This window comes from Thalassophryne amazonica, chromosome 8 (genome assembly GCF_902500255.1).
Source record: "Thalassophryne amazonica chromosome 8, fThaAma1.1, whole genome shotgun sequence".
Lineage (NCBI taxonomy): Eukaryota > Metazoa > Chordata > Actinopteri > Batrachoidiformes > Batrachoididae > Thalassophryne > Thalassophryne amazonica.
In genome coordinates, this window is record NC_047110.1 from 60,703,110 (window position 1) to 60,717,689 (window position 14,580).

Below are 14,580 nucleotides of genomic sequence, written 5' to 3' on the forward strand. Positions count from 1 at the left end.
CATTGAAAATGCCAGACATGCTAACACGTTAGCATCAGGATCCGGATCACCACTAAAATTTAATCACTTGTTCCTCTTGTCATTTCCAACCACTCCACAAAATTTCATCATAATCCGTTCAAAACTTTTTGCGTTATCCTGCTGACAGACAGACAAACAAACGCGACCGAAAACATAATCTCCTTGGCGGAGGTAAAAATGGAAAAGTAAAATCATGGAAGGCAACAACAAAAAACCTGGCTGGAGATGGGGGAAGTTTGATGTCTTAGCATAATGGTGTTTTAATGTGAGGAAAATGGGCGTGTCAGCTATTTCTTTGTTCCGGGTTTTTTCTGTGCCATGAATAAGAAAGCTGTCACATAATTTATTTAAATTGTTATATATTTCTTTCAGGTTTACAGTTTGAAGAATTTGCTGAATTTTGAAATAATGCAGCCACATTATGTTCTTTTTACAATAAATATTTACAACAGTGTGATTCTTTTGTGAAAAGCTTACTCAGGAATCCAAATGGAACATGCATACACAAGCAGGGGTAGCCTTGGTGGCCAAAAGCCCTGACAAGTTCGTTTCAAGCTGCATAAAGCTTTAAAGGTATAGTGCCACTAGGTTTTTTAGACTTAAGTCATAAAAGAATTTTCTTTGGCACCACTATCATTTCATTCCTTAGCATTTATATAAGGGATTCATAATATAGTTCCAGTATGATCAAAATTCATGCCACCTGGAAACAATTTAGAATTTCAACCCCTGAGGGGGAGAAATTAAAGGGATCAGATGCTATGACCTACATTTAGAAGTGGTTTACAAGAAATAGATGTTCACATAAGATGGGTCACAGCTAATCTCAAAACCTCACATGTACACAAGCTCTTCCTCCTGTAGCTGGTCTGCATGATGCAGATGAAGAAAGACTATTCAATATTGAATTTCCCCGCAAATAAATGCCCTCTTCATTAAAATGAGCTTCTGGATCAGGTTTCACTTTATATAGGCTTTGAAAGATTACTATTGGCAGGATTATGTCAGAACTATTTGACAGATTCTCACCAAATTTTCACTACAGATACATATTAGGCCATGGAAGACACCATTCATTTTTGGAGGTGATTCGGATACTGTATCAAGTTTCTATAGTTTTTTAGGATTATGTCAAATCTTCACCACAGATGCGTATTAGGACATGGAAGACTCCATTGAATTTTGGAGGTGATCCGGATCTGGATTGACAGATGTCAGAAATCTCCGATTGCTCGTTTTGCTTATGTGACATCCCATAGACGTCTGGCACCTGCTGGATAAATTATGTATAGAAACAGCTGTTCTGTTTTAGCAAAGCGTTACCATCGTTACCATCAGTTGGCCGGGCTGCTCCCTGTGACATCCTGGGAATTTGTGGGATCTCTAATGAGTTGCTGGATATCATGGTCAGCCATACACACGAGTGCTGTGTAGTATTGGGGCAGATTTTTCCCACCAAATGCTGGCATTTGTCAGGGACATTCTGGTCTGCACACTGTTCAGTGCTTGTGTGAACTGGGTGGTGGGTCGTGTGAAAGGTTTACTGACCTTGCTTTTGCAGACGATGCTGTGATCTTTGCTGAATCAATGGATACCGATTGCAGTACTTGAGAAGCTGAGTGAGGAATCTTGAGTGTCTGGGTTTGTGGTGGCCCAAGATTAAGACTAAGATCCAGGCTTTAAATGACTTGAGTGTTGAGCTTGTAGAAGCATTCCTGTCTCTGGGTCCTTGGCCTTTTGAGATTGAGAGATGCCAACAAAGTATGAAGTCATGAGTTTCCTGGATGTTTGGCAATACTGATACGTTGCAGAAAAATGAAGGTCCAGTTCTTTGGTTCCTGTCTTTGTGAGACTTGGGCACCAGCCAATGAAACTAGATGTTTTGATAGGTCTTCTCACAGGGGATCCTTTAGTATCCTTGGAGTGACTGTTAAGCAGGTGGTTCTTTAGGGGGTGCAGAAGAGTATCACATTGTGTGGGAATGTCCACTATGACATTTTGGCAATGTGCCACATTTCTCAGGACAATCCAGTATGCAGGTACCTCTGTTGAGGACTCCAGCGGCCAGTGAAGGGCAAGAGATCACCCATCTTTTGTATCTAACTGTGGCAGATCAGTGGTTACTTTTCATAGGCGTGGATGGATGAATTGTATGCTTGGGTGTTTGCCTTCCAGGACCTGTAGTGTGGTGCAGCAGTGCACAGCACCAGCACATGCTGTCAGACTTAACCAGTAGTTCAACATGCATTATTGTTTGTCACCTGCTGAACATTGGGCACATTGTGTACTCTGCCCACCTCCACATAGACATCAAGCCAACAAGCTGGTAATCATGGGGAGAAACACGTTTGGCAGGGGGTGATGACTCATTTTAATGCTACTCCATATTAGTAATGGCAAAAATCAAAACTTTAATTTGGTGGGTTCCAAGATGATGGCATTTATACTTTCAGTTACTCACCCATTGACTCACTGCATTTGTACTTGAATATGTGTGTACATGATATGTAGCAATTTAGAACTTGTCAAATTTTTTCTTGGTTTATCAGTTTGCAGATTTGAAAGCTCTGTTGCGGACTCATCTAAAATGTGGGCATTTGTCAACATTGCTGACGGGAGATCACAGCACTGACAGCCGATTACTGATTAGAATGTTTGTCCCAATCATATGGCAAGACATTTAGTTACATATTTTGCAGTTAAATATCAACGGTCAACACTGCTGCACTGATCTCCCTGGGAACCATTTATCTACTGCAGGTTTCATACAATGTTTACTTTGGAAACACCTTCAGAATGAAAATACTGCCACAGCACAACGTGGCCAGTTGAAACAATCACTCGTACCAGTAGGACATTGGAATATGTTGTACTTTAATATTTTCTCCAAAACAGACTAGTTTTTTTTCTTACCATATTACACTTACTTGGGGAAACAAAAACACACCTGTGAAAGCATTAAGAAAAAGACACGTAGAAAAGTATGAAACTTTTTTTAGATGTCGCAATTTAATGTGTTGCTGCTCTTACTTTGAAATAATCATGAATTAAATGCAGACATGAAAAACGAGTCCACGAAAAGATATTTGTAGCTGATGTTACCTGTACAACTGCTGATCTGTTTTCTATTCACTTTATTGGTTTCTGACAATACAAAGTTGACCAACAATCACTTCAACTTTAAGTGACAATGTGAAAGTAAAATTGGTGGTGGGGGGGAGTTAATCTGAATTTATGAATTACCAAATAAATGCCTTCAGTCCTGAAAAAAACATTCTCAGCTCTTCTCCATAGTCTATAGTACATGACATCACAAAATACATACCGCAGTGCAGAAATGCATTATGGATGCTTGAGTAATTACTCACACAGTACTCCCAAACAAAACAAAACCATTTCCTCATGACATTTATTGAAATTAACGATACAGATTATATTTCTGCTAAAACTGATAAAAATAACAGAAGCATTTGGGTGACAATTACCCAAAGTTGTGAAAGTGGGGCGACGGCCGAGTCTCTGCACAGTGCGGTTGGCTCATCTTCTGACTTGTACATATTCGTGTCCCCTTCAGTCTATCTTGTGACTTGAGGCACATTGCAGAGACACATACGAACGTTTACAGTCAGTTGGCGGACCGGAGCTGCTACCACCACATACAGAACGATGTAAAACCTGCCGGCGTGCGGACAGTTCAATGGCAAATCCTCAAACCACATGCCCCCCCCCCCCCAAAAAAAACACTCCTGAATGCAAAAGCAAAGGTTTAAAAAAAATGCTATAATCTCTTGACATTTGCCCGTAATTCTTCATCTGCCTATGAGTAAGAGCAAGGATCACAATACTTTTAAAGAAATTTAGACTTTGATAACGTTACTTTAGACTTAAAAACACCTGCATGGGACTGCATGTAGAAGTGCTGTAAATATGACACCATTCACCCTGTTTGGGTATGTCTGCACTTTGAGCTCATATTTATTTTGTTTGAATATGCTGGGGGAGACTACTAAAATAAACACTTAATCAATGTCCAAATACTTATGTCCGTTCACAGAGCTGACTTCAAAACAATTTTCGGTCTCACCGAAAGGCAAGAGATGTCTTCTAAGAAGCAGGGCCCCAATCTGCATCAGGACATCCACTCCCCGCATTAGTGACCCCACGACCAGCGCCATGAAGCTGCACCGTCACTACATTCACTTAATCTTATTCTCTCCAAGGTGCAAGACAAGCTTTAAGAGGGCTACCTCAAGCCAGGGTGGTAAAGGGAGGGGGAGTGAATGTCACTCAGTTTGGCTTTTACAAATAATTAGTAATCTTTAATGTTAAACACCTCTAAAAACAACTAAAGGGGTACAGCAAAAGGTTAGAATAGACCAGAGACCGTCAGACTTTAAAACTTGTCTTGCCGTTTATTTCCTAACCTGGCCATGCGCTTTCACGGAATCCTTTATCGCTTGGCATCTTGGTAGGATAACTTCTTTCCATCAGTCTCCATTGAGAGTTACTATAAAAAAAGTGTAACTTGTGCACTATTCTGAAGAGACTGATGATGCTACGGCAGATGCCTTATTGCCACAGACCTCCAAATTCCCACAGCATGTTGGAGCAGACAGACTGAACCAGCATGTCAAAAGTAGGCCTTTTGGACTATTGTTAAAGAATAAATAGCTCAAAATTATGCAAACACGTGCCACTCTCTCTTAAACATCCATGCATATGGATTATTTACAATTTGAAGAAAAAAAAAAATACACTGGTTGTTGTTCTTTTTGACTGTTTTTCTTCTTCCTTTCCCTCTGAAATTTCTTCAATCTGAATATTACCATTCAGACACAAAGATCTCTTCACATACTGCAGACATGGCCAGGACAATTAAAGCTGTGTTGAAAACATTTTCACACTAATGACAAAACAAAAGTCAAAAATGAAAACATAAAAATTCACAAGCAGAAAAAAAGAAGTTCAGAGGTGTTACAATACAATACAAAAAAAGATGTATTCATTTTAAATGGATTTTCTTTCTCAAGACTCCCCTCTGCTGCTAACAATACTGTAGTACACTTTCTTTTAATTACTCTACCTTTTTATTTAAATATAATTTACTTTGAAGACTTTGTTAAACAAATCCAGGAAAAAAAATATGCAAAAGTGGTTGGCTTGCCAGAGGAGAGGCGGCAGAAGGCCCGTGCTGCCCTGTTTAATTGCATCAGCGCTCTAGTTTGTCAAGAGTCCGTTGCATTGGGACGTGTCCTCAATCCTCAATGTACTCCCACAGGTCCTTCTCATAACCTTCGTGCACGTGCTGGAGCAGCACTCTTCGTCTGCTCTCACAGTATCTACATACAATAGAAATGTGTTAGCATTCCAACACTGAACAGTGGCCAACAGTGCTGGTAATTCTGGCACCTGTAAATCTCCCACCTGTACTTATCTTGTACTTTCTGCTTAATATCCTGCAAGGAATCCTGGGAGATATCCCGCTCTAAGTAGCCAGACAACACCTCAGTGGCATTTTCTAGGTCTGCCTGGTTGTTCTGGGGGAGCAAGGCAATATGATTCTACGTTATGTCATTATGTCCATTAAAAGACAAAATTAGCAATTATATGTCCATTAAACTTATAACTCAGGCAACCAAACTACACAGGTACAAAGTTCCACAAACAATTTAATAACTGTACCCTCCCCACCCCAATATAATAGCTAGGTTTATTAATATATTCTCAAAAGTTCACTTCAAAAGTAACTAGACAAGTGGCTGTTCATCTGTTCCATAACCAAGTTTGTGTTATGAACTCATCTCTTCAGTGATGACTAAGTAAAGATGATGCAAAGACTGAAAGTGGGACATTGGCATTTCAAGTCTGTTGCTCTCAACTCTCAATAAGGGCTCCTTCACACGTAACACGATTGAAGCAGACTAGAGCACGAAGGAGCTAGTCGGCCATTCATGAAGCCATTCGTGAAAAATCGAAGCTGCCTGCAACACCTCATACACCTGTCACTACAATTATTCACGCACACCAGCGGCCGAAAGACAGAGTGTGCCCTCTGACAGCCCATTCGATCCTACTCATGGCAGGTGTCGGCCAAATTCCATGAAAACAGTTAGCAGACGAACACATTCGAGCTGGATGTGAAATTTGTCTAAGTGCCCCCACGATTGTGGCATTGCAAAAAGCAACACACATATGGCGTGCATGTGTATTGCTCGTGTGCGCGTGTCGTGCCCCCCCGAAACACATATGGCATATGTGTCTGCTCCTGGACGTTGTGGAAATACATAAAACATCTTTCGCCTTTGCGCTGGGCTGCAGTGGCCGCACACAGTGCACCATGGCAGGCTGCGGACCGGCCCAACGCATGTCCATACACCGTCTAAATTCTCTTGAAAACATACGTTTATCTCCTTGTTAAGTTTAAGCATTTCACGCTCCTGTTATAAGACAGCAATTTTAGCGCAGTGATAAAGTTTTTGTTTGTTAATCAGAGCTTTTGTAAATTGCAGGTTCGAATCCCGCGAGTGGTATTTGGGTCAAAGACATGACGTTCGTTTTTTTCTGTCCGATAGAACTTTTTACCTAATAATAAACATTAAAGTGAATAAAAATATAACATGTATGTCTAATATCTTCCTTATACATGTGCCCACTCTTATTTCTTTAAACATTTTGGTTATTGGTCATTTTCTGCCATCTAATGTGTGAAAACATCATGTGGGGCGACTGTCCGACCTTGACGTCTGTTTGGATAACTGGTTTTAAATCACATTAAAAAATTTAAATATAATCCTTGCCCTATTTGGCATAATTTCAAACTTGTTTTACATTTATTGACAAAGTTATGAAGCATTTGTATATACATTTCAATCATAATACACAAACAAATCTTGTCCGAATATGTTCATTGTCTGAAATATAATCTGGGGCGACCATCAAGAAAATACAATTATGTAACTTTTATTCTGACAATTATCTCAAGGAGGATGTTGCATCAGCCAGTCACACCGTGAGGGTCCCAGAGAGACAAATAAATCTTTACAAATAAATCCTCTTCTTAACTGCTGCAACGTATCCGTCACATTTGGATATCATGTGGGGTGACCACCCTAAAACTGTGAATAATGAGTTTTATTTGCAAATCGATATTTTGAAGGTAAATTGTTAGTGATATGTGGTAAGAAGTAGCTAGCTTGGATTCTATAGCAAACCATTAGCCTGTTGTATTTGATTAAACTTGAAAACATCATGTGGGGCGACCGAGCATCATGTGGGGTAACCACCGCCGACGGTTTAAATGATAGAAAATACATGTCCTGTGTTTGTAGTTTCTGTATGCTTATGTTTTCATTCATGATATACATTTAGTTATTTGTTGTAACATATCTCTTTCTATATTTCAACATATATTTTTCTAAATTTCAATCATTTCCATACTACTTTAGAGATGACCACTTCTTGACCTTCTTGACACTTCTTCTTGAAAGGCACCATGAAGATCCACCAAGTTGTGTCATCACAGCCTGCAAAGATCACGCACAGGGAGGTGTCTTGCTTCTGTAAGCACTTAAAGATGAGTCCATGCCCTTGTTACCAGCCAGTAACTGTAGACCTGAAAGCCACCATACGCCAAACTGAGAAACCTGAGCCACCTAAGGAATAAGAAAGTGTTCTGAGAACCCGTCAAGCTCTCCACCTGAGCCACCTAGGGAACAAGAAAGTGTGCTAGGTCTATGTGGCAGGTTTGTAATAGTAACCTACGATGAGCTTCCATATGTAGGCCAGGTCCTAAAGGTTGTGGAAGAGGAACTGCAGATCAGCTGTATGCGACAATCTGATGACAAGAACTTGTTGTTGTGGTCACAAAATCTGTAACCTGAGCCAGCAACCTCACGTTTCTCGAAGTTGACCTGCCAAAACTGGGTAACGTTCAGAAATGCCTGGGGTTAAAGAAATGCCTCCAGATTAAGCCTACAATGTGTCTGGAGTTAGGAAAATGCTAATGTTGTTATGTTAAATGAAATAGTAAGGAAAATGCAAATGTTATGTTCAAGTGTTAAATGAAATAGTAAGAAAATGTGAATGTTATGTTCATGTGTTTAATGAAATAGTAAGGAAAATGCTAATGTTATGTTATTGTGTCAAATGAAAATTAAATTAAAATGGTTATATGCTGATTCTTTAATAAAAGATTTACATTAAAAAATTGTCTCAATTCTGTAAATTATTGAATAGGCTAAACTGCCCACTGTTTCTCATCATTTGGGGCGACCACCTGTCATGTGGGGTAACCAACAATTGGCAATTCTGTACTAAATTCAAAATTTAATGTCTATCAGTCTTGGTTCAAATATTAATCATTGGTATAGCATGCATAAGTGGATACCATCTGTACACATTTTAAATCAGTTTTGTGAATTCTAGAGTAAAAAAAATATATCAAACGGCTTTATGACCGGGAGACACTGCCATTACAGTTAAAATTTATTTTAAAATGGTTGACAAAAAATGAAAGGACACACAAGTATCTTTCTTAAATAGGTAATTTAATTACTGATACATATTAAAATATAAGTTATGTTAAGGAAATCTATTAATTTTGAGATAAATTATGGTCGCCCCAAATGCCCTTTTTTTTTTTTTTTTTTTTAAAGATCATTGCCCTATTAATTTAAGTTTAAAAGCACTAAAATATCTGTTTGAAGTTTTCACATACATGCATGTATACACTACATTCCAAATGTTTGGAAAATGACCAAATATATCTTTATTTCAAGTATTTTAAAAATGGGCCACTCAAAGACCTTACACATCTTTGACCCATTTATTTCTTATTTAACTGCAGGGTTCTGTGTTGGGTCCCCTTTTATTTATTTATTTTATATCAACCCAGTGATTTTCACTAATTATACACCAATATCTCAACTATCAGTGTCCGGTGATTGTATTAATTATTTATATACCCGGCTGGACCATAATAAGGCATAATGAGAGTACACTGATTCATTCATGTCTGTACATCTGTGACCATGGGTCATACACAGAGGAACAGATGGTTCATACTTTTATTGTCTGCTCGATAAGAGGGATTCAATAAAATACAGTGTTTTTTTTTTTGGTTTTTTTTTAAATGGCATGTGTGTTTTTTTTTTTCTTCCACAACAGCGGCGCGATGTGGTGCAACACGTTCCAGCTGTTCGGTCTGTGTTCATACATGTGCATGAGCGTACATGAAACCATCGCCGGTGTGTCGTGCATGCGTGTGCGACCGTGCGTCCCTCACGACAGCAGGTGGAATGTTTCGTGGTTCCCCATTTTGTGTTTGGTTTGTGGATTTTCTTCTGGTTTCTACATTTTTCATGTTATGTGTGAAGGAGCCCTATGTGAAGCCTAAAGCTGCTGCTGTCACTAAAGTCTGCCATTATTAGTCAGGCAGGGTGTTAAAAGAAACATGTCTAATGGGCATTTTCACGGTATCGTAGAGCGCTGGGGTTGCACCGAAATTGGCCTTATATTTCCAGTATCTAAACATATTAGGTAAAATGTCATATATGGATAAGTACATGATAGAATGAAGTACCTGTAAATAAAAAAATAAACAAAAACTATTTGTTTATCTTGAAAATATATCAAACAGTTGAATTTTGGACAGAAATGACTTTCCCATTTGAAAAATTCACAGTTTTCCAAGTTGAATAATTTCCAAGACAGAATATTCACCACAAAAATATTCACTGGTAAAATACATTAGAATATATGCAATAGTGGCTATATCCAGGATTTTTTCCGCACAGGGTAGAACTGAATCTGCATGAGTAAGTTTCCGTCCAAAATGTCCACTCCGACTTTTCCATCTGTTGCTTTAACAAGAAATACATCTTTGTGAATCAGATACACTTTTAATAAAGTGCATCTATGTTTGTCACCTTAGGGCAAAATATATCTGAACTATCTTTTGAAACTTGGTATTGAGAAACATGTGAACATCATTCCGTCCAAAAGTGTACACTCCGAAATACAGGTTAAAGTCCTCTGTATGTTAACACTGTAAATATTTCTGGTAAGGCAAGGTAATAAAAAAATATCCACGCACTTCATAATATACACATTATGCACATGGAAAATTATTGGCTGTTAATTTTGAATAAGGCCCACAAGGAATGTGTCTAAAATATTTTGTCCACTCCGAAACCATTTGTTATAAATCTTAAAATATCCTGTATCCTCAATCTTTCTTGATTTTCTTGATTTATTATTATTTAATATATCAAGACACTTGTGACATTATATACTTTTGAACTATTTCTGACAGTCTTGACATTGTTTTAATTTTTTGCAGCCTATTGACTTAATATAATTATCCGAAGCCCAACAAAAGATGCACAAATTGCTGGAATACAGTACAAGAGTTATCACTTCGGGCCATGTATTAATATTTTCTTGAAACTATGTATTAATACTTATAATAAAAACATAATTTGCTGTTATTCATACAAAAGAATAACATTTAGCTCTCATATTTGTCCCTTATGGGTAGAAAATGTTTGTACCAGAGGAAAATATTTCACTAAGACTCAAATTTTTAGTGAAAATTTCAGCCTCTACATCAACATTAGTCATTCAGTAAATGATATAAATAATCCAGGTAAGTTTTACTAAGAAACCTGAACTTATTTTAACTTGGAAATATGGCTATTACTGACAGTGGTAATTTTCTTGTATTTTTAGCCTTTTGGACATGTATACTTTGAAAGACCAGCACTTGAGAGAAAATAAAGTTACAGCCAAAATTGAAAAAGTTTCTACAACCATAAAGGCTAGAGATATAAACTAATTACTAAAAACAGCAAATTGAAAACATCAATTTTTGACCTCTTTGGGACTGAATGCTCTACGATATTGTGAAACTGCCCTAATATAGATTGCAAAAACATTTAGGTGCCACTACAGAAATCAGTTTGGTGCATTCTGGGGGAAAAAAGAAAAGAAAAAAAAAAAAAAAAAAACTACCCCACATAAAAGACAGCTCAAGAACATCAAAAAACTTGGAAGACCACAGACAATCAGATAATGACTGTGGTGGGTGACAAAAGAGTTGTTCCTCCTGGTAACAAAAACACCTTCACAAGAGCTGAGGCACGCATATACGAGGTCTGTCAATAAAGTATAGGTCCTTTTTATTTTTTTCAAAAACTATATGGATTTCATTCATATGTTTTTACGTCAGACATGCTTGAACCCTCGTGCGCATGCGCGAGTTTTTCCACGCCTGTCGGTGACGTCATTCGCCTGTGAGCACTCCTTGTGGGAGGAGTCGTCCAGTCCCTCATCGGAATTCCTTTGTCTGAGAAGTTGCTGAGAGACTGGCGCTTTGTTTGATCAAAATTTTTTCTAAACCCGTGAGGCACATCGAAGTGGACACGGTTCGAAAAATTAAGCTGGTTTTCGGTGAAAATTTTAACGGCTGATGAGAGATTTTGAGGTGATACTGTCGCTTTAAGGACTTCCCACAGAGCGGGACGTCGCGCAGCGGTCCCAGGCGCCGTCGTCAGCCTGTTTCAAGCTGAAAACCTCCACATTTCAGGCTCTATTGATCCACGACGTCGTGAGAGAACAGAGAAGTTTCAGAAGAAGATGGTTTAAGCATTTTATCCGGATATTCCACTGTTAAAGGAGATTTTTTTAATGAAAGACGTGCGGGCGGATTGCAGCGTCGGCTCGCAGCCGCTACGACGCTCTGCCACAGGAAAAACACCTCTGTTGGAAGCCTTAAGGACAAGCTGGAACATGTCCAGCTGTTAAACAATTTCTCATATACTCACTCCACTGAAAGCCATCAAAAGCCGCCTGGATTTTACAAATGGTTATCAACACGGAGGTGTTTTTCCTGTGCCGCCGCACCGCGCCGGCTGCGTCCCGACACGCGGACCCGTCCGCACGTCTTTCATTAAAAAAAAATCTCCTTTAACAGCTTAATTTTTCGAACCGTGTCCACTTCGATGTGCCTCACAGGTTTAGAAAAAATTTTGATCAAACAAAGCGCCAGTCTCTCAGCAACTTCTCAGACAAAGGAATTCAGACGAGGGGCTGGATGACTCCTCCCACAAGGAGTGCTCACAGGCGAATGATGTCACCGACAGGCGTGGAAAAACTCACGCATGCGCACGAGGGTTCAAGCATGTCTGACGTAAAAACATATGAATGAAATCCATATAGTTTTTGAAAAAAATAAAAAGGACCTATACTTTATTGACAGCCCTCGTATGTACCAAAGTCAACAACCAAAAGAAGACTTCACCAGGAAAAATACAGAGGGTTTACCACAAGATGTCATAAAGCTTCAAAGAACTATCACAGACAACTAATCAACACAAACACAATAAGAAAAAAAGAGCTCATGATCCAAAACCACTGTATCTGTCAAACATTGTGGGGGGGGGTGGCTTAATGTGGCTTAGACAAAAGCAGTATGATGAATTCCATTGCATTTAGGACTCCATTATCTTAACAATACACTAATGTTTCAAAATTAATTCACAGCAGACTGGGCAGTGTTGCATTCCCTCTACTGTACTGTTGTGACAAAAAGGGAGCTGAGCCAAAAGGCGAAGCTCTCGATCTATTGGTCAATCTTCGTGCCTACTCTCACCTATGGTCATGAGGGTTGAGTCATGACTGAAAGAACAAGACTGCGTGTACAAGCAGCCAAAATGGGTTTCCTCAGGAGGGTGGATGGTGTCTCCCTTAGATAAGGTGAGAAGCTCGGAGTAGAGCCGCTGCTCCTTCACGCTGAAAGGAGCCACCTGAGGTGGTTCGCGCAACTGGTAAGGATGCACCCTGGGAACCTCCCTAAGGAGGTGTTCCAAGCATGTCCAGCTGGGAGGAGACCCCAGGGAAGACCCAGGACTAGGTGAAGAGACTGTATCTCCACAATGGCCTGGGAACATCTCAGTAATCCCCATTCAAAGGTCATCAATGTGGCAAGGGAAAGGGAAGTTTGGGGCCCCCTGCTGGAGCTGCTACCCCCCCACGACCCGATCCCAGATAAGCGGTTGAAGATGAGCGATGGGTGAGTGAACTGCCTGAAGCAGAGAGCAAATAATAATAATAATAATAACTTAAAAAAAAAACAAAAATTAAAACAACTTTGAGGTATCTTGCTTCATCTTTACTGTTGTGAGATAAACACCTGCTCCCAAAGTAAACAACACACTAACATTTAGATGCACTACGGCAATGCAGGAAACACAAGGTGCAAAAGTCAGTCAATGAGAGTCTTCCTGCTCCAACTGCTTCCTAGCTTTCAAAACAAACTGTGCATGATGGTGATAATATCTAACACACACACACACACACACACACACACACACACACACACACACACACACACACACACACACACACACACACACACACACACACACTGTATAATAAAAATGTTATTGTGCTGTTTTGCACCTGTCTTAACGTAACCCTGAGAATGTATTTGTTGTTTAATTTTGTTTTAGCACTCTGGGGTCAGTCTGAACTGGGAGCGAAGAGCTGGATGTACTTGTTATTATTACACTGATAGCACGACTTTGTTTTCGTAGCCACTAACGACTGGGAGTGAAGCATGCTGGGATCATTCTGAACTGGGAGTGAAGAACTGCTTTTATTATATCTTTGAAATAACTTTCAGATGCCTGTTGATTAAAGAAATTATGTGCGCCAGGGAGGTTGAGTTGGCCACTCACCCTCCCTTCGCGGACACACTAGAAAAGAGGGAGTAGAACCATGCTTCAACAGAGTCTGCTGCGGGTTAACGTACGAACGCCCAGCCGGTTGACAGGCGCACTCTGCTGAAGGTGTTGGCTCTCCACCTTAAAGGCGTCACGGTAAGAGAAAAATGCGCTGCAACCACTTGTGTTTGATGTAACTGCTTTTGTGGGGAATAAATATACGCCTTTTTATTCTAGCAAAATGCAGTCTGTGTGATCATTTCTGTGTGCCGATCTGACCGAACCTTGTGTTTCAAAACACACACACACACACGGGAATAGACTGGGTCTCATAAAGCAGACCCAGTCTTACAAAAAAAAAACAAAAAAAAAAAACACAGCTATCTGCCCCATCGGACTTGCATTGGAACTAGTCTTTCTCAAAAATAAATAAATGAATAAATAAATGACTAACTATTCATGCCATGCAGTCTAATAAATTTTATGATTCTTAAAAGAACAGCATCCCTTTTAACATACCTCAAAAATAATGGACTGGTTGTTCTTCTTGAGGTAGAAGGCAAAGACGTAAGTGAACATGAGTGTGGAGCGGCACTGGCACAATACATCCACAGCCTTCTTCAGAAACTGCACTTCAATCCAGGACATGTTATGCTGTTGCATTTCCTCCATCTTCTGCTTGACCAGAGCATACAGCTTGTGCTCAAAGCGCAGGCTCTGCATGTGGTTCATGTAGCGGTTACAGTAGAACAGGTACCTCTGCAAGGCTGCCCTGGAGCGCTGCACACAGCACAGACATGGATTTCATTATAATGGCACAATACATCTGCAAATTGTA

At 39.6% G+C, this 14,580-nt stretch overlaps 1 protein-coding gene across 2 annotated transcripts in view; it reads right to left on the minus strand.

Moving 5' to 3' along the window:
* Window positions 1-2,874: 2,874 nt before the first annotated feature.
* Window positions 2,875-14,580, minus strand: part of arih1 (ariadne ubiquitin-conjugating enzyme E2 binding protein homolog 1 (Drosophila)) — a 49,659-nt gene continuing 37,953 nt past the window's right edge. For both annotated transcript variants that reach the window (XM_034176434.1, XM_034176432.1), the window contains 3 exons: window positions 14,262-14,522; window positions 5,446-5,558; window positions 2,875-5,360 (listed from right to left, as the gene is read on the minus strand). In XM_034176434.1, the coding sequence (XP_034032325.1) occupies window positions 5,276-5,360; window positions 5,446-5,558; window positions 14,262-14,522 (459 nt within the window). In that variant the 3' untranslated portion in view covers window positions 2,875-5,275. The remainder of the gene's footprint in view (window positions 5,361-5,445; window positions 5,559-14,261; window positions 14,523-14,580) is intronic.